The sequence below is a fragment of the Dermochelys coriacea genome, chromosome 8 (assembly GCF_009764565.3).
Source record: "Dermochelys coriacea isolate rDerCor1 chromosome 8, rDerCor1.pri.v4, whole genome shotgun sequence".
NCBI classification, from domain to species: domain Eukaryota; kingdom Metazoa; phylum Chordata; order Testudines; family Dermochelyidae; genus Dermochelys; species Dermochelys coriacea.
Window position 1 is genome coordinate 45,990,741 of NC_050075.1, and position 20,059 is coordinate 46,010,799.

Genomic DNA, 20,059 nt, shown 5'->3' on the forward strand with positions numbered 1-20,059 from the left:
ACTACTATAATGCTTGAAAAATGTAGTATAAGATCACTCATTCTATGACCTACCAAGAAAGTGACCTTCCACTTAAGAAACTAAAGCACATTAAGTGACTCAAAAGGAGTTAACAGCTTTGTCAGGAACATATTAAAAACCCACAACACAGAGGTGGTTTTAAATGGGTAATTTAAAATGCCTCAGGCACCATGTAAATCCGATGATGAGGGTACAGACAAGGCTTTGCCTTTGATTGGTACATGATAGACCAAAGTAGTCACCAAGTAAACATAGATAGAATTAGTCTTACGATCAGACAAATGAAGAAAACAGATAAGTAGGTGGTTTTTTGGGGGGGTTGTGGGGGGGAAGAGGCATTTAAAAGAAGGTTCACATGGGCTTGAACCACACCATAAGGTTTTTTCACTTAACGCTTTAACATCCATCTGGTAAACAACCTGAAACACCGGCTCAGACACCACATGTCTGGAGCTCTACTCTGTTAGGAACTTTCAAGGAGAGAGCTCCCAGGCTAGGATGCAGCAAGGTGCTCTAGTTCCATTTACTCATTTATGGCAAGGCTCTGTCTGATGGAAATGGTCATCAGTCTGCAACACAATTCAGAACTATACTTGCCTGAGCCAGTATGCGGCTATTGAAATCATTAAGTCATTGCCTTTTGTTGTGGTTCAGGACCTTTGTTACCAGAAATGCAGGAGCCTGCCTCTCCCAGCCTGTGAATGGAGAAAACCTCTCTTACTAGTGCTGTCTTTTACTGGTATCGTTTACAGAAGTTTGTCCTGGTGACTTGTGAAACAATCCGTCTCCATTGTCACCCCACGGGAGAAAGATCTGATCCACCGTACCCTCATCTAGAGATCCAACCATGGAGATCAATCACCGGCTCAGTCTCTCTGCAATTATGTCCTCTTTTTCTGCTAGTAACTGGCAACCAGGATTATATCTTGAGAGAAAGAACCAGCTCCCACACCTGCAGGGATTCATGACACAGGAGCTATGAGCTGTTGCCTCCCTGTTTGTTACAGTTGTGTCAAATTTTGTTAAAATTTTAATTCAGGGCCAGGTCTCTGAAGGTTCTTACTTTACACAGGTTCTGCCTCATCTCCAGAGCTCTGATGAGCAGCTGCTGTTCCTGGAGAGACTAAGCTCACTGACTAAAAAGCCTCTCTGTGTAGTGTCTCCATCTATCTACCTTAGATACTTATCACATCACAGGATGAATACATCCGAGGTAGCATTTGAATGGGTGGAATCCGGAATTCCAATCCCAATTGGGGATTATCCCTGGCCTGTCACCAAGGTAGAGTGGCTCACAGGTCACCCATCGCGTATTTCTTTTCTTTGGCCTCGGTCTCTGAACCCGTGGTCTGATAAAAGTCAAATCCTACTACTTTGTCTTCCACATTTACTCATCATACTCCTTGAAATGAGAACTCTGTTACCTACTTCATCCGACTCTATGGATACTATTGTACCTTTATTGTATTTATACATGCTACTTGTATTAAAGAGACTGCAATCACCCAAGAAGCATTTTCTGACATTTTGGTGTAAAAGACACTATAGCAAAGCATATATTTCACTGCATAGCAGAGTTACTCAATCCAACAAACGTTAGAATTCATGGGGTATGTATTTAGATTTACCAACCAATTTCTTTCAAAAGCTATTTAGGAAGTTAGTGAAAATATATCTTTTAATATTGACTTAATATTAATCCATTTGTGTTATATCAACAAGGTATCTATGTAGAAAGAGAGTTAGTGGCATTGATTAGGTAGGTTGCATTTAAAACCTATTTTGCAATCTTCCCTATGTTTGACTTAAGAAGAGTTCGCAAGCTGAATTTACAGATAAACCTTAATTTTTTATTAGACATTGTCCTTGATCTAAAACAAAGGAAGTAAAACGTTTGGAATCAACAGGCAACAGTAACAAAGAAAGTCGGCAGGAGAACAAGGGTAGATCCCTGTGGGGGGAATATCTTAAAATCTACGGTAAAGTCATACTTGGCAAAACTCAATAGATCTGGTAAACATCAAAGATAAAATTTAGCAGGATAATTCCATCAAGTTCCATTAAAAGAAAAAATGGGACCAGCAGGGTTACTAGTGAAAAACAATGCCAGGCCTAATAGCACTGATCTACCAGAAGCAATTTATTATGACACCAGAAATAGCTATTTTCACAGTGAATGCTTGAAATGAAAACTTTAAAGCTTCTTTAAGTCTTGAGCTATACCAAAGTATTCAGCCAGCCAGCCAAAATAGCTGAAGGGAAATAGGAAGGCCACATGTGGAACTAATTACTCATGTAGAGGCTATGACAAAGAACATTTCTCCAGACTTTTCATGGGGGCTTCACTTTCAGGAAGTAGCTATAATTACTGTTCAAGTCTAGAGCAGCCTGCATGCCAGTGACAGTTCCAAGAAGAAAAAAAAAAAGGAAAAAAAAAAAGAAAGAACAAACCTATTTGCCCTTTTCTTAGTCTGAAACACCAAAATATAAAGCATAACTGGAGTCATTAAAGAAAATCAAAATAAGCACTGGCATATTGCATTAGCTTCTCAAAAGAAATTCTTTTCACATATTAGTTTTTGCAGCCTTTACAGAACAGCAAGTTTTGTTTCTACATTAACTCGCTCTCCGTTGGCTGCAGTGAAACTGTACATCTTGACTTTTTACAGCTTTTCCATAGTGGGGCCCACTTCCTGCCCAGTTGAGGAAAAAAATCTGGCCTGAAGATGAAATGACTGCTTAACATTACACTAAAACATCTGGTACCATTTTATACACAGACCCATGTCTGAGAGCAGGCAATTCTAGCGGTCTCACCAGCGGCACAGTGCATACCCAAACCTCCCTAGGGTGACATCATCCCATATATGGACTCTCAGGCCCAACCCTCCCTCTTTTCCTGGTCCTAAATTCATTGCCAGATCCCCAGTCTGCTGCAAATGTGCCACGTCAAGACTGGAAATCACAGCACTTCAGTATGTTTCAGTGAGTGCTGCAGAGTTTGAGGGGAAGCTGAGCAGAACCCTGATGCAGGAAGGCAGTTTTTCCCAAAGACTAAAAGAGGATTTAAAATAAATAAATAGAAGCGTCCGGAGATCCTGCTCCGTCGCCCCAGTGTTCAGACTACCTGTTCAGGACAATGCTGTTGTACAGTAGTCTGCACATTGGTTAGACTGGGCAAGGGAAAGCAACGACATGGACTTTGTGGGACGCCAGTTGCTATTGCCAAGGAGAAGACCATTACTGCTCCTTTCAGATCTCATATACAGTATTTTTCTTCACAGGTTTTACACACTAGGGAATAAGAAACGCTAAGGGACACTGTGAGAAAGGAGGACTCCAGAATAATGCGGGGAAGACATTCTGGTAAGGCCTACTTTGGAAGAGCACCTGGCCTATGACCTGGCGAACCTAGGTGACTTCCCCTCCCCCATTCTTCCAGTCATCACTGCAAGACAGATGGAGCTCTGATGATTTACTAAAACGTATGCAAGAAAAAGAGAGGTATATCTATATCTATTACATGGAGAGGTGTACATAACATAACTAAGTTCAGTCATTTCCATGTATTTACTTAAAAATAAAGCTTACTTTGTCCCCAAACTAAGAAGGTAAATTTAAGTTTTGTAGACTGTAGCAATTGCTATGAATATGTAAGGTGTAACTCAATTAAAAACAATTCTGAAGAACTGATAAAAATATGAATTCTAAATAACCTCTTATGAATTATGTAATTTTAATGACAATTTAACAAAATTATTTCTGCATTAAAAGATTAAAATATTAGCAAAGAATGTGGGAATATTAATATTACACATTCTAAAATATTTATTTATAAAAGGTCACTCATGACAAAACTGTAATTATATTTGAAATGAAGCCGAAGCTTCATTAGATATTTGAAAATATATGCAATATACGTTGATGAAAATAAGAAAAAGTGACAGCTAAATATAGCAAGATGCTTTGCCAGCTAGAAAACTGAAATCTTGGACTGGCAAGGGAAATCATCCCTAGGAGAACAGACAGATAGCAAAGCAATAAATGAAAAAACAACTCCACTAACTTTTAATGTCACAATACATGTCTGTGCATTGTTTACAAGAGCCCAGCACAAAACGATGGTTGCAGCTTTCTTGTCTGTACTTCATATTGCTCATATTTCTTCTTGCATTCAGAATGATAAGTTACTTTGTCTCAAATCCCACTGATAAAAATGGAATTTGTAAACGAATGCAGAAGTTTTCTTTGGTGAGTTTCCAGCTGTCCTGGTAGGGGAAAAAAGCCCTCAGGGTGAATGAAATCCCCATGGAGAGAATAATACAAAAAGTCTGGACTGCAATTTGATACCAGTTGAATTTCAGAGTCAGCTCCCAGATAGTTAATACTGGTAACAAACTACTGCAACCCCAAAAAATAAAATAAAATAATAAACCCCCAAAGTATTCCCTTCTATATGATGCTTGTTATTTATATGAAGATTTTGAATGAGTACACTACAAACAAAAGTACTATAAATAACTCCATTACATTTACTTTTTTGCAATATGTAGAAGAGATTTTTAAGCAACCTTGATGCTGTGTGATTTTTATAAATATATATAGTATTACCTTTCTAAGGGCTCTTTCAAAGCTCAATAAAACCCTTCCGAGGAGCTGCTATCTTGCAGTATTAACTTCATAGTCCCAACATGGGTTATCATATAGTTTATGCAGTGAGAATTCTCTCTGTCATTTCCCCTACCATCCCATCTAAGCTACTGTATTTTAACTTAAAAAAATTTCTTTATCCACCTTCTTTGGTTTTATTTCACAACAAATGATTATTTTTGGAGCAAAATTATTTTTTTATTAACAGATTATAGTGTGACAAGAAGGATTTCACTCTTATATTTTAGAGTCCTGATCACTAAAGTAGTAATACATTTAAAAGCAAAGTTATTAGCAGAAAAATCAGAAGAGACATGAAAAGACAAAGGAGTGAAACTGAATTCATACAAATGTTAATCTTTTATTCTCACTTCTCACATGAGAGGTGTTTTAGGCACGGCAATTCTGGAAAGCTTTATGGTTTATATTGTAAGTGGTAGGAACAATTTTAGGTTTTAGAATATTTGGTTTACATTAAGACAAACTTACTTAGTTATAATTCCGAAGGAAAGAGATTGCCCTACGCAAGCTATTTCCTTTTTTTTTATACTCAATTTTTCATCTTTCAGAGCTTGCAGACCAGAATCACAAATCAAGATAAAATTTTTATCTATTCCATGAGAACCATTTAATTAAGCTAATAACGTTAAATTAAAAAAACCTGAGACAACTCCTGTAATTAGGAAAAGATGATGAATGGCATATGGAAATGGTGTGTTTCTCTTCTCCAGTCTATTATTTGAATTAATCTTTACGTTAAATGACCTTTCTGTATTTAGGAAGCGTTTACTCCCACCTCTCCTCCTCAAAATTACATTTTTAGCCTGTACGGCTGAAGGTGGTGGTGGGGATGACCCCTGGCATGAGTTTTGGAAAAAGGGAGGGAGATTGCAGTACACAAAGCAATAGATAGGAAAAGAATGAATGTATTGTTAAGGAGCAAGGAAATATCTACTTCAGCACAGCAAAAGAGTTTCATTCTGTGAATTGAGTAACCGTACTCTTCTTGATCTTAACCAGTCAGGAAAAAGTATGTTTCTTTCTTTCTGTTGCCAACACTTGATTTCAAACTTATTGTGAAAGACTATTTGGGGGGATGAGTTTATAAAGTACAATTTTAAAATACTCATATACACACACACACACACACACACACACAATATACAGATTCTTCAAGAACAACGATAAAACACTAAGGTTTATGATGACTGAAAAATATGAATTGTGTTCAGTGGGAAATTTACAGTGTGGACATAGTTTAATTCAATCCAACACTGTACTCAAATCTGTTGCATGCAGTGGATAGTCTGATTTGAGAAAAAAAGTTGGATTTTAACAGAAAAAGAACAACAGAAATGGCAAATAAAGTATGTACAACCATTTCACCACCAACAGGTCAATATCGCTGTATGACGGATCAGTTATTTTGTTCTCTAAGAGCAAACACCTTATCTGTTACATCAAACAAAACTAAATGGAGGGAGGGTAGGGAAAGAAATATTTTCAAGCTTTCTGATTAGAACACTGCTCCCCTAATTTTAAAAAGGGAGACCCACACAGGAGTTGAAGGCAGCCATTTCTTGACTTTACAGAAGTGAAATATAAATCCAAACAAAGGCATCCAAAGGCAAAAACCAAAACTTTTCTTACAATGGAAAAGAGTCACAGATATTGTTCAATCTTTTGTCAGTATGTTGTATGTTTCCCCTCCTGTAGGACTAATGTGTCCGTATTTTTGGAAGACTAAAAGATACTACCTTCTCTCCCTTCTCAGCGCACGTACATACACTTTTCTCCAGACCACCCAAGTATCATTGCTCGGTGGGAACTACTATAAGCAACAACAACAAAAAAAGTCAAATACCAGCATTTTCAAACGTCTCTATATTTTAAATGGTAAAAGGTGATGAGAATGGGGGTGGGGAATCAAATATATTAATCTGAATGCAGAATAAATAAAAAAAGACACCAATTCCTAGAGGATCTAATTTCTAGTCTTTAAAAAAAAAATAGATGAAGTCTTCCCTTTTAGGAATACCACCTTTTCCTTCTCCAAGAACATAGCTTTCACCATGACTTGCAAAGAGTTTTACTTACTAGAACTGTGCTGCATAGAAAATTCCAAGTTAAAATAACATTAAGGCTTTAACCTGCAAGAGACAGGAAATACCACAGTTAATGTTGGAAAACTTCTTAATTCACTCCAGTGTGGCTTAGTATTGCATTTTGTGCTACATGGTATAAACTATCTAAAACCCCACACTTGGATAAAGGCTAGTAGTAGTTGCAATATGCATAAAATGAGTTACAAATACATTTCTGTCTTAACTCTGAATTTGCTAGCTACTGACAGTTACCAGACCTATTAATGGTATTTTAATATATGTGCACAGATACCTACTTTCTGTTTCTGAATTTTCTTTTCCTTACTCACTATTAGTAATTCAAAATATTTCTATGCTTCCATAATACCTTTAAAATCTATATTTACCTAATAAATCATATATTTTACTTTTGCCCTTTGGTATATTGTACAAAGAAATTTTTAGCCACATTTTAGAAGTACTATTATCAGTTCAGCGCAAGATCTTTGTAATACCATGGGTGTCTCTTTAATAACATACTAATTAATTGACAATAATAGCCTAGTCATATGGAGTACTAAAGGAACTGCTTAATATAAAGAGCAAAATACACTTGCATCAACTCTACATTTATAACCCTCAGTCCATTTTAGTTGATGAAGTCTCCCTTTGTATGGTCAATCACTGACTACAAAACACAAATCAACTCAACTGCCACCCTCCCATAACACCTTCCTCCCCACTCAGGCACCCCAATACCTGCTCATAGAGACTAGTCCATATTCTAGGCTAATGTGGCCTACACGTTCTTGCTTTTGATCCTCTTGTCTTATTGATTCCCAGTGTGTATTTTTACTGCACAATCGTTTTGGCATTCCAAGAAAGCACAATATCAAATCAAACACACCTAATTTTTCCTGCAGTGTAAAGATTTTGAGCACCCAGTCTACATACTAAAGCAGCTGAAACTTTCAATGACCAAAGGAACACTGCTCTTAAAACTGATATGTCACTTATTTTTCATGAAAGCAATTGATTAGTCCACATTATGATCTTATCCTTTAAGTTTCCTTTTAAAATGGTCAAGCTGTAGGAGGGCAAAAGTATTGAGTTCTAATTTCACTTGGAACTCGTTTTTTTTAACCATTGTGTTTTACTACAATAAATGTACATTGGCTTAGAATGGGAAAAGGCTTAAGACATAATATGTCATATCTGACTTGGCTATTTATGTACTGTAATTTTTAGTTTTAAAAAAATAGACCTAACTCCAACTTGATAAATTTAAATCAGACTGGTGATTCATAAATTTCAAACTGATCTATTATCTATAGATGTATCAGTTTGCTTTATAGAAATCTAATAACTAGCAGCAGAACACTACAGCAGATTTATATCAAATTTATTATATAATGTAACAATTTATATTTATTTATATAGTATATTTTAAAATTGTAAAATATTTGCTTTTGCCTTTGATAAATTCAGGCCTTTTTATGGCCAATTTTCAGATAAATACAACATATGTTTTAGAAACATCTAAATATACTAGAAGTGAACAACAATGATTTAAGGAAAAGTATTTTAAAACAGAGTACTTTAATTTGTATAAAAGTTTATATAGCTTTCTCTTTAAAAATCTTTTAGTAGAAACCAATGTTTGCGGTTTAAATGTCTTGAAATTACGGCAACATCAATAATTTACTGAAAGGCATTTCAAATGTAGGTCAAATTTCACTAAATGTATTTTGGTGCTTTAACATGTATAACATTTCAGCAAAGCAATACCTTTTGTAGGAAAGGTGTGTGTGTTTGCACATTTCTGATTTGTAGCGTAACCTACATTTAATTGAAAGATCTATATTTTAAGCCCAGGACTGCTCTTTTATTTTGGTTTTCACATATAGAAAGTACACATTTTGAAAGGAATAGGAATTAAAATTATATGCTAAACAATGTATTAGTGAAATATGCTCCTTTTGATTTTCCAAAGCAAAAGCCTCACATAAATTCTCTCTCTCTCTCACACACACACACTCTCTCTCTCTCTCTCCTTCCAGAATATTCTTTATTGGGGCATTCTACATATAGTTGCTTCCATCTATACAGAATTATTTGGTTTTGTTTTCAGTATTTAAGTTTACGGTACTTATCTGTTCCTCAAAAATATTTACTGTATAAACATATCCTTTATCTTGAACTTCAGTATTTCTGTGTTTCCAAGAAGAGTAAAAACATCTGGTTAAATTACTACATGCTGTGCAAGTACAGTATCTGGGAAAACGCTTGTATGAACTGGATTTAAAATAAACCATGGTTTAAGTCATTGTTCTTTTTAAAAATTTTAATGTGACCATTCTGTTGAAATCCTATCCCATATGCATGTCAGCATAATTATAACTAATGTAAAATGCATATTTTCTGAATAAAGTCAAACGTCGTACTTGTTCCATAGCTCCCTAATGTTTTAAAGTTTAATTCTGTTATTTGTGTACCCCCCAACAAAGTCCCCAAATCTGCAATGGTACAGACTGATTCTTATCAGCCGGTGAGGAAAGGACCCGCTGATGGATCCAAGGGACTGGCTGGACGGAGTTGTCATGTGTCTGCCTGTCTACACTTGCTGTGCAGAACATCCTCTCACCTGTACAGCAGGCACAGACAGGCAGTCACATGACAACCCAGCCTGAATGACAACCAGCCAATGAGAGAGCAGCTCTGACAGACTATAGCATCTTCACCAAGAGCTACAGCAAAGAGTCACTTTTGGATTTAAGTCTGCTGGTTCAATAATTAACTCATGTGTACTTTTTATTATTAACTTGGTCAGCATATTGAAATCCACCCAGAGTAAAATGAATGGTGCCTATCAAATACAATAAAACCCACTGCTGAAATTTTTACTGTGCTTTCAATAGTACTCTTTTCCTAGTTGTTCTGATTAACTCACTAACCATGAATTTTATTTGTACCCTGCTTTGTGGCACCACTGCAAATGGGAAGACGAAATACATTTCTCACTTATATTTTGATAACAGCACATGAATGACTCGAATTTTATTAGGTTATGCAAAATTAATTGTATACATGCTGATCATACTAAAAGAGGAAGTTATTCTTTGGCTAGTAAATGCTATTAAAAAGGACACCATAAGATTTCTGAATATTTTTCCCCTCTTTAGTATGTGGGATTTTATTTCCTTCTGGAACAATGAAGAATCCACTTCCCTCACTCATTTTCTCTCCATCACAAAACACACATTATTTTATTACTGTAGCTCAATTATAAGTTAAATTAATAATACACATTTACTCACTAACGTTGACAGCATTTTTGTCTTTAAAAAAAATGAAGCATTTGATTTGGAAACCAAAAAAAAAAAAAAAAACCAAAAAAAACCCAGATTTTGTAAATAAAGGGAAGAAATAAGTCAAATTTCAGTGGTCCCAGCCGAGGGTCCAACTCTGCATTCCTTGTATCCTAAAGGCAGCCAGTGAAGTTGATGGAAGTTTTGGGTTTTCAGAGAATACAGGATTTGACAGTGTCCTATTAAACATGGGACATTTTTTTACAAAGTGCATCCTTTTGTCTGCAGTAAAGAACATTAGGTTCACAAAGGAGAATGGCTCTCCTCACCCCCTCTCCCTAGTCACACTGCAGCAGAACCTTGTTAATTCTCACTGCTCTATCCACAAACCTTAGAATTTGAACACAAAACCCCACATTCTTTCCCACGTGTTGGCAAAGTAATAATAGTAGAGAGATAACTCTCATTACTAAGACTTCACTATTTTTACAAAATATACTGCAGACTATCCAAGTTATAACTTATTGTAGTAATTAAAACTAGTTAAATAAATGACTGCATTAACCTTGCACTCACTTGTTCAGTAAGACCCCAAACCTACACAAATTATTACACATGCTTAACTTTAAACAGGTGAATAGTCCCCTTAAATATCAATGGGATTACTCATCTGAGTAACTTTAAGCATATAAATCAGTGTTTGCAGGGTCAGGGCCTAATTCACAATGGACCTTCCAGTCATTCACACAAGCAAGGTTCTTCTGCTTTCTACAAACTTTTCTTAGTATTTGAAGACTGATCAAACTCATTTTTGTTTTCGCCAGGAGTACAAAAAGATCTTATTCCTCTGATTCTCATTTAACAATCATTAAGATTAAAAATGCTGTACATGTATTTGAATGGCAACAAAACAATATCAATAAAGACCCATAGAAACAAATTGCTTTATGCTTACCCGTGCAAGTGGGACAACAAATTTTGAAATCCACTCTTACGGAAATGCATTATTTGCCAAGTAAGTTACTTCAAAATAAATTCTACCGTGGATTCTTTAGTACAAGGCCCACAGCCAACAAATAAAGCACAAAAGGTAGCTTCTTCAAATAGCAGGAGAGTACAATACCTGCTTACATTTTTTGGATGCCTTTCATCCCAAAACAAGTCCTAAACTATACAAAGCATGGATAGTATTGTTCCTTATGGGCACATGTCTATATTAGAGGAGCTGCACAGCTACATTGTCTCAGCAGGCATTGTACCTCAAGAAGGCACAATATAATTCAGAGCTCCCTGACATACAGGGAGAGCACAGCTGATACTACACTCCTTAATGGGGTTCAATGTACACTGATTCCATGGCCAACCAGCTCTGCTGCCTAGTGTGGCAATAGGGGGACCATGGGTCCTTCTCCCCACCCCCTTTGGAGAGGTTAACACTGCCATAGACTAGATTTACATGGTTACTGTGATCACGCATCTGCAAGGACTGCAGTAGTGACTGGCATCTGCTTAGGAGGTACAAGGGGAAGTTACGTCCTTATGTGCTTTCACAGTGCTCATCTGTGAAGAGCCTAGTCACAATTCAAATCCCTAAATACAGAAATCATTTCATACACTGCTGAAGGCCACCAGCCTTAGTGTGAAATACAACAGTACACAACAACCATAATCAATAGTTTAGGACAGCAAGTGACAAATAACATATCCATTTGAAACTAAAGTGAAAGTTTAGGGAAGCAAAACATAAATTTGTCCAGGAAACCAGAGCTAACATCTCCTGCTCTTGTGAAGCACGCTGCTAGACTTTTAAGTACCACAATGGTCACGTCCTCCATTTTAACTGTTCTCATGAAACATCAAACAAGCACGGAGCTCAGTACTCTTCACAAGTTCTCAGGCTCTAGCTCAGTAAGCAGTCTAGATTAATGCAGTACAGCAGCAGACGCTTCCAAGTGTTTTCAGGAACTCTGAAGCCTCCCACTGAACACAGATACAAGACTCAAGAATTCCCAATCATTTTTAAGGCACGTCTAAGTATCTGAGACAGCACTTAATGAGACTGGTTAATGAGACTGGTTAATTTCACCGCACTACCTTTCAATAATATGCCAAGGCCTACTGTATAATAAGAATAAAGAGAAGGCTGACATATAATACAAGGCTATAGAGTTCCACAGAGAAGTTTTGGCGTCATCATTAACCAAACAAGTGATTTGTTACCACAAGTCAAAGACAACAGAATTTCCTCATGATACAATACAGAATGTTGGTCTGTAGGATTTTCAGTAACTTCTACATTATGATTAAAGTATTAACTACGACACTATTTTCTTCAAAGAAATTTTTAAAATGCCATACAAGAACACACCAGTTTTCAAACTTGCATATTCACAAAAACACCCATAAGTTTGATTTCTTGAATGCTGTTTTTATGATCTCATAATAAAAGTAACCCAAACAACATCCCTGCAATATTTTGAAGACAAAACTGCCTTCTCATAAGTTTCCACTGTAGTCCTCAATTCCTTCCTTCTGATTTATTAACAATGATCCTCTTTTCAAGCATGTAGGTAACAACCGCTGACATTAATGAGAATTATATGTTTACACTGAAGATGCTTTCCTATAAGTCTTAATTAAAGTCAAGGAAATTCCAGGTTAGCCTTGCTCATCCTCATCTGTCATACATGGGTCTTCTAGGGATCTCACAATAGTATATGACCTCTGTTGTGCGCATGCTATAATATCTAAGCAGAGGACGACAAGTTATAGACAGAGTAGAAATTTTAGCATTTAAAATGCCTGTTTTTGCCAGTTTAAGTGAGAGCCGTAATTTTTTTCATTGACATTTTTGAAAAATACAAACCATAGGTTACCGGTAACTCATAGAAAAGAATATATATCAAAATATAGAAATAGGATTTTAACAGTGGCCTCCTAAAAGCATGTCCCTTTCTTATTTCCATGCGTGTTTTAAAGAAAGGTTTCAATTCCCTTGAAGAATGCTCTTTCAAGAGAATGGTAGGCCAAGGATGGGCTAACTGCAATGGGTACAGGCAGTAAGATAATGTTCTTTTATTAAGATTTAGACCACAAAGTAAACCAGACCTTTATCTCTTAACAGAAAGAATATATTTTTTTATTCTGTTATTGTCATTGTCAAGATGGAATAAGATCAGTGAAGGCAAAAAATTTCCTGCTTCTCTCATTAGTCATTATGATTAGTTCATAAGAACAAACTGCAGAAAACAGTAAATCTGTCTTCAAGTCCACACCTCAGTTATAATTAACAAGCAATATCCTTCCTAAATATTAACCTAGGCCATCTGAACCTGCTATGAAAAATATCTCTACTTACCTTATAAAAAACAACTTTACTGTGTTTTAAATAGCTAAAATAGTCATAAGATTTGCTCCATAATCAAGTCTGAAATGTATTGAATTCACCTCCTAAAAAGTATTAGGAAATTGAAAATATGAATGCTATATGTGACTTACAAAACAAGGTAGGTGAGGCAATATCTTACTGGACCATATTCTGTAGATGGACAGGACAAGCTTTCAAGCTTTATAAAGCTCTTCCTCAGCTCGAAAGCTGGACCCTTCCACAAACATAAGCTGGTCCAATAAGAGATATTACCCCACTTACCTCATCTCTCTTGCACTCTCAGACCAAGATGGCTACAACCTGCAAACATACATTTCTTAAGACATTTAAAAATACTCAATTTAATGTATTACGTTTTCAGTCCAGTCTCATCAGCTTCATTAAAAATGAATCATAGCCTTCAAAGACAACTTGAGGGGTCTAATAACTTCTGAATATATACTTTCCTACATGGCTACAGTCTTAATTCATATTCTATATATTTTCCCCTTGCATAAAGAACTGACTTAGATTTTCTTAGAAGAATCCATCCCAAAATCATAGAATATCAGGATTGGAAGGGACCTCAGGAAGTCATTACTCCAACCCCCTGCTCAAAGTAGGACCAATCCCCAATTTTTGGCCCAGATCCCTAAATGGCCCCCTTGAGGACTGAATTCACAACTCTGGGTTTAGCAGGCCAATGCTCAAACCACTGAGCTATCCCTCCCCACTCCCTCAGTGGTTTGAGCATTGGCCTGTTAAACCCAGGGTTATGAGTTCAATTCTCAAGGGGGCCATTTAGGGATCTGAGGCAAAAATTGGGGATTAAAAATAAGGACCAGCTCCTGCAAACACTACTACTAAAGTCACTACTTGTGGTAGCAAGCACTACACTCAGTGGTTGCAGGAGCCAGGCCTTGACACAATATATTACATGTAAAGAACCTGCATTGTAAGATTTCTACCCAGTGTGTCTAGAAGTAAGGATGCTGAAGTACAATATTAATAAAGTAAAAACAAAAAAATTAAGGGATGCAATAACAGTGACAACAACAATGAGCAAGACAAACGTTGGAAACTGACTTTTAGAGCTTGCTAGAAAAACATTTTCCCCCTGCCAAAAACGAAGTTTTCTTCAGAAAAACCCAAAATCTTTCCAACTGAAAACTGCTGAAATTTGAAAACATTTTGGGTTTTGGCTGAAAAGTTCCAGTGTCAGATGAAAATACAAACATATGAAGAAAGCACACACTGAAAATTTGTGTGTAATTGAAGACCTGGTTTTCACCTGAAAATAAAGTTGATGGAAAATTTTCAATCAACCCTACTAATTTTAAATTGAAGACATTCAAGCACAGAACAAAGCATCCCATAGTTAACCTTTTATTTAAGAAAAATTAAGAACAGGACTACTGTAGAGTAGTGGGGGTGAGGGGTTTCAAAATGTAAGCCTGGATATTTAGGTAGTTTTACATCCTCAAGCATGGAGGCAAACACATTTTTATGTCACTGCTGAGACCATTAGAAATCCAACGATCACATCTAAGCAGGCTGGATCGCAACAAGTCAATATCCAAAGCTATCTAACAGGTTCAAATGAGGGAGCAGTTTGAATATCGTATTATAGGAATGTCCTTCTTTAGCTCTTGCTTGTTAAATACAAATTCATTCATATTAACAATTGTATTCCTTACCAAGGTACCTTTATATCTGATCATCAGTACCGCAAGCTCAAAAATCTAGTTAACACTACTAGAAATGTTTCTACTTCATTTTAGACGTTTCACAACTTTAGGCAAAAGCCCAGCTTTATTACAAAATATATCTAATTTCAATTGCTTATGGAAATAACAATCATAAGAAAAAGCAAAGAAAACCAAGATTACTCCAACCTAGAAGCTGACAACCAACTAGATGGCAGGACATCATATGCACAGATATGACCAGGTTGGGCTTGATGGAAGAACAAGCTACAGACAAGAATGACTGGTAATACTGCACTGTTCCCAGTGTCTGCAAAGAAGCTCCAGGATGAAATGATGATGATGGGAAAAACAACTTGACACTTTATGACTTACTTACATATTAACTGTAGTGAAATCCAAATGAAACAGCTAATAGCAACCAGAAAAGTCTAGTATATTCTCTTATCTTGACTCTTTTAAAAGAAGCAAGCATTAAAGATCTAGAGTAAATAATTAGTGTTCCCAAAAAGTTTGTAGAGAAATTTCAGTCAGATCTTAAAGCAGAAGAAATATTGAGAACTGCAAGACCAGGGATCAAACTAAGAAAGTGCTAAATTAGATTACAAAAGAGAATACATACTAAATGCAAGTTCAGTATAAACAAAGTTAAAGTCTTAACATTAGAAGCTGTGAATGAATATCAGAGTGACTGATGTCTGCAAAGGAACTGTGTCTTTACCTCATCATCTTTATACCAGGACAAGCTTTCTGCAGTCAGAACAAACCAGTACTCCTTGGACCCCCCTTTCATGATGCCGATATTGTTGATGGTGAGCCAGCCTTTCCGGATCACCTGTACAGGATTGTAAGACAACAGACATGTATTAATTGCTAGTCACTCATTCACGAAGCACAATTTGGTTTCTAAATTCATTATTTTGACTAAAAAACTGCTTTACCAATAAAAGGTGCGCTTTTCAGTGATTGATAAATTTGGAATATAATTTCCAAAGGTTCTGATGACCACAAGAAAAACACAACATAGAACAGAATGAATTTTGTGGGGGAGGGGGCTTGGAGGGAAAAGAGAAGCCTAAGGACTATCCTCATGTATATATACTATAAAGTATAAGGTTGAATAACAGATGTGCGATCTCGATACCATTTGCTTGCAGTGTAGAAACACATTGTGAAAACCCATACAAAAAACAAAAGGTATAAAATGGATGGTTGCTTTCACTGCTCTGATACTGCAATTTTTTTTATATCTGGGAGGTCAATTGCAGAGTAGGAATCTTGAGCTAGGACCAGACCATACTTCCTCTCTGGAGCAGTCAGTGGCTTCTGGATACCTTACCCTTCAGAGAAAAAAGCAGTAACAGAAAAGTAGAGAGTTCAAGGCAAGGGAATAGAGGACAGGAACAAGAGAAACAGAGGAGGAAAGAAAGGAGCAAAGAGCAGAAAGGAAAGAAAAAAATGAGGTTGGGATGCAGAGAAAGAAGAAAAACTGGAGAGAACAGAAGGGAAACAAAAGGAAAGAATAGACAGAAGGGAGTATAGAAACCAATGCTAAGGTTAAGAGGAGAATCATGCAGGAAAAATGGAGAGCAAGAGAAAATTGGGGAGGGATAACAGGACTCAAGTGGTAAAATGGAAGGAAGAGGACAGGTCAGCAGATGCATTTAAAGAAAGTACGAGTACAAAGGTCCACTGAGCTTTCTGATAAAACTATGACTAGTTCAGTAAAAGTTTAAGAGTAGCAGCCATGTTAGTCTGTATCTGCAAAAAGAAAAGGAGTACTTGTGGCACCTTAGAGACTAACATTTATTTGAGCATAAGTTTTTGTGAGCTACAGCTCACTTCATCGGATGCATTCAGTGGAAAATACAGTGGGGAGATTTATATACACAGAGAACATGCAATAATGGTTGTTACCATACACACTGTAAGGAGAGTGATCAGGTAAGGTGAGCTATTACCAGCAGGAGAGCTGGGGGGGGGAAATAGGGGGGAAACCTTTTGTACTGATAATCAAGGTGGGCCATTTCCAGCAGTTGACAAGAACATCTGAGGAACAGTGGGGGGGACACAAACATGGGGAAACATTTTTACTTTGTGTAATGACCCATCCACTCCCAGTCTTTATTCAAGCCTAAGTTAATTGTATCCAGTTTGCAAATTAATTCCAATTCAACAGTCTCTCGTTGGAATCTGTTTTTGAAGTTTTTTATTGAAGAATTGCCACATTTAGGTCTGTAATTGAGGGACCAAAGAGACTGAAGTGTTCTCCAACTGGTTTTTGAATGTTATAATTCTTGACGTCTGATTTGTGTCCATTTATTCTATTACGTAGAGACTGTCCAGTTTGACCAATGTACATGGCAGAGGGGCACTGCTGGCACATGATGGCATATATCACATTGGCAGATATGCAGGTGAATGAGCCTCTGATAGTGTGGCTGATGTGATTAGGCCCTATGATGGTGTCCCCTGAATAGATATGTGGACAGTTGGCAACGGGCAAGTCTGAATTTAAAAGGAAAAGGAAAAGGGTTCACTGGATTACATACACCATACAATGAAGTCTTCCAAATCTCTCTGCAAACTCATGTTAATTTCCACTATTTCTTCCCAAGATCTCCTTTACTTGCTTATGAAAGATTGGGAGTGTGGTTGAAAATGCTCTGGGAGAAATTTTTCAAAAAGTGCTTGGATTTCTAGTGTCTACTACAGAAGCATGGAGTTATGCAATCAAATGGAGGTTGCTGCTTACATTTATGGATATGCACTTGGGCTGTGGCAAACTTCTTAGAGACTTCCAATCTCAGCCTGCTCCAACATCAGCAGCAGACAAGAGACAAACAATTCAAAGTCTGCTTCATGGTCAATAATCAAAGTCTGAAACTTCCAAGTATATTTCCCTCAAAGTGCACATATAATAATCTCTGTTAATGCCAATAACTTTGATATGTATGCAGTGAGAATATCTTGTATTCATTAATAACAAAGCCAACTGAAAAGGGGATGAGGTGCCCTACCACCCCGTTATAGCTGACAAAATGTGGAAAAATGTCTGCAACTATAAATTTAGAACCTTTTGTTGCAGCTCTCCCCAAAGGCTGAGACTGCAGAAAAGCTTATGCTATCAGTCCCTGATCAATGCTGATGTTGCTTTGCAAAGCAAATGGGCAAACATGGCTTCTGAACGTTTTTAGAGGTGCATTTTCAAACATCTCAGTCCTTAAAATATCTTAACCCATTCACTCCAAATTCAGCCACAGCTAGAAAACGTGCCAGAAAAGGGTAACATTGGTGGCACAAAGTTAATTTACATCTTCCAGTTCCATGAGGGGAAGCTGAAATTTTGCACCCACCATAGCCTGAAAAACAAAGAAGAACTAAAAATGCAGTAAGACCATTGCAAGTTCTACATGGAGCAGAGCGTAGGCATTGGTAGGGAGAAAGGAGACTCTTCAGAACCCAGCAATGTGACAACCCAATACACAGCTGCACATAAGGTGCTGTGGACACGCTATTCAAGTGGTAAGAGTGTAGTGATTTTGCTGATATTTAGTCTTAAAAATGGATTGACCAATCTTGTGACATTACTATGCTCTCCCATGGGGGAGATCACGGCTCTGGGTACTAAACATGGTACCCAAATGCCTGGGTTTTCCTGGAGTGGACAGAACACTACAAAGTCAGCTCCTGCGCGGAGGAAGCATCTCAGGTCATTCTTGAGCAGTGCTGATGGGTACCAGAAGCAGTTGTATCTACCCTCCTCAGCAGACAATCTATGATAAATGACACTGGGGTAATAAACAGGCAGGAATGGGAAAATCTGTTGATTCTCTTGGAAAGGACTGGATCTCCCTTGGAAAAATGTTTATCTTTTCCTAGCTAAAAAACAAAAATCAAGCACATAACCCAAATGAGTAATTAATTTTGTCTCATTGAAAATAAATAAAGTTGGCCCTCTCTTCCTTGACTTCCCGAGGACCTAGACAGACTAAATTCATTTCAGGTAAGTCAACAATCAGACAGTAATAGTTTTCAAATCACTAGTGACCAGGCCTGGCCTCAAACCAGCAGTCTAGAGAAGAAGAGCTCTGTAAGACTGAAAAAGGCAGGCAATGTTCACTTAAAGCAGCCCACCCTGTTACCAGCTGTTGAACCTGCAGGGAGAGAATTAAGTTGGTTCTATCGGCCCACTGAGGTTGGTGGCTCATTAATAGGGCCCCACCAATTCACGGCCATGAAAAAAGTGTCACAGACCATGAAATCTGGTCTACCCCCATGAAATCTGTATAGGAAATCTGGTCTTGTGTATGCTTTTACCCTATACTATACAGATTTCATGGGGGAAACAAGCATTTCTCAAATTGGGAGTCCTGACCCAAAAGGGAGTTGCAGGGGATCACAAGGTTATTTTAGGGGCAGGTTGCAGTATTGCCACCCTTACTTCTGTGCTGCCTTCAGAGCTGGACGGCTGAAGAGTGGTGGCCGTCAGCCGGGGGCCCAGATCTGAAGGCAGTGCCCTGCCAGCAGCAGCAGCGCAGAAGAGTGGCAATACCTTACCATGCCACCCTTCTGTGCTGCTGCCTTCAGAGTTGGGTGGCCGAAGAGTGGTGGCTGCTGACTGAGGGCCCAGCTCTGCAAACAGAACCACAGAAGTAAGCATAGCAATACCATACCATGCCATCCTTACTTCTGCACTGTTGATGGCAGCAGCTATGTCTACAGAGCCAGGCTCCCGGCCAGCAGCCACCACTCTCCAGTTGCGCAACTCTGAAGGTAGCATCACCACCACCAGAAGTGCAGAAGTAAGGGTAGCAGTATTGCAACCCCCTCTACAATAACCTTGTGACCCCTCCACAACTCCTTTTTGGGTCAGGACCCCTACAATTACAACACCGAGAAATTTTAGATTTAAATACCTGA

General features: G+C 37.6%; 1 protein-coding gene across 12 annotated transcripts in view; it reads right to left on the minus strand.

Annotated features, from left to right (window-relative positions):
- The window catches only part of DNM3 (dynamin 3), a 307,097-nt gene that overhangs the window by 161,643 nt on the left and 125,395 nt on the right, over window positions 1-20,059 (minus strand). For all 12 annotated transcript variants that reach the window (XR_006273647.1, XR_005294437.2, XM_038413439.2 and 9 more), the window contains one exon: window positions 15,858-15,971. Coding sequence is in view for 10 of the 12 variants with exons in the window: in XM_038413439.2 (XP_038269367.1) it covers window positions 15,858-15,971 (114 nt within the window). In the remaining 2 variants the exon portion in view is untranslated. The remainder of the gene's footprint in view (window positions 1-15,857; window positions 15,972-20,059) is intronic.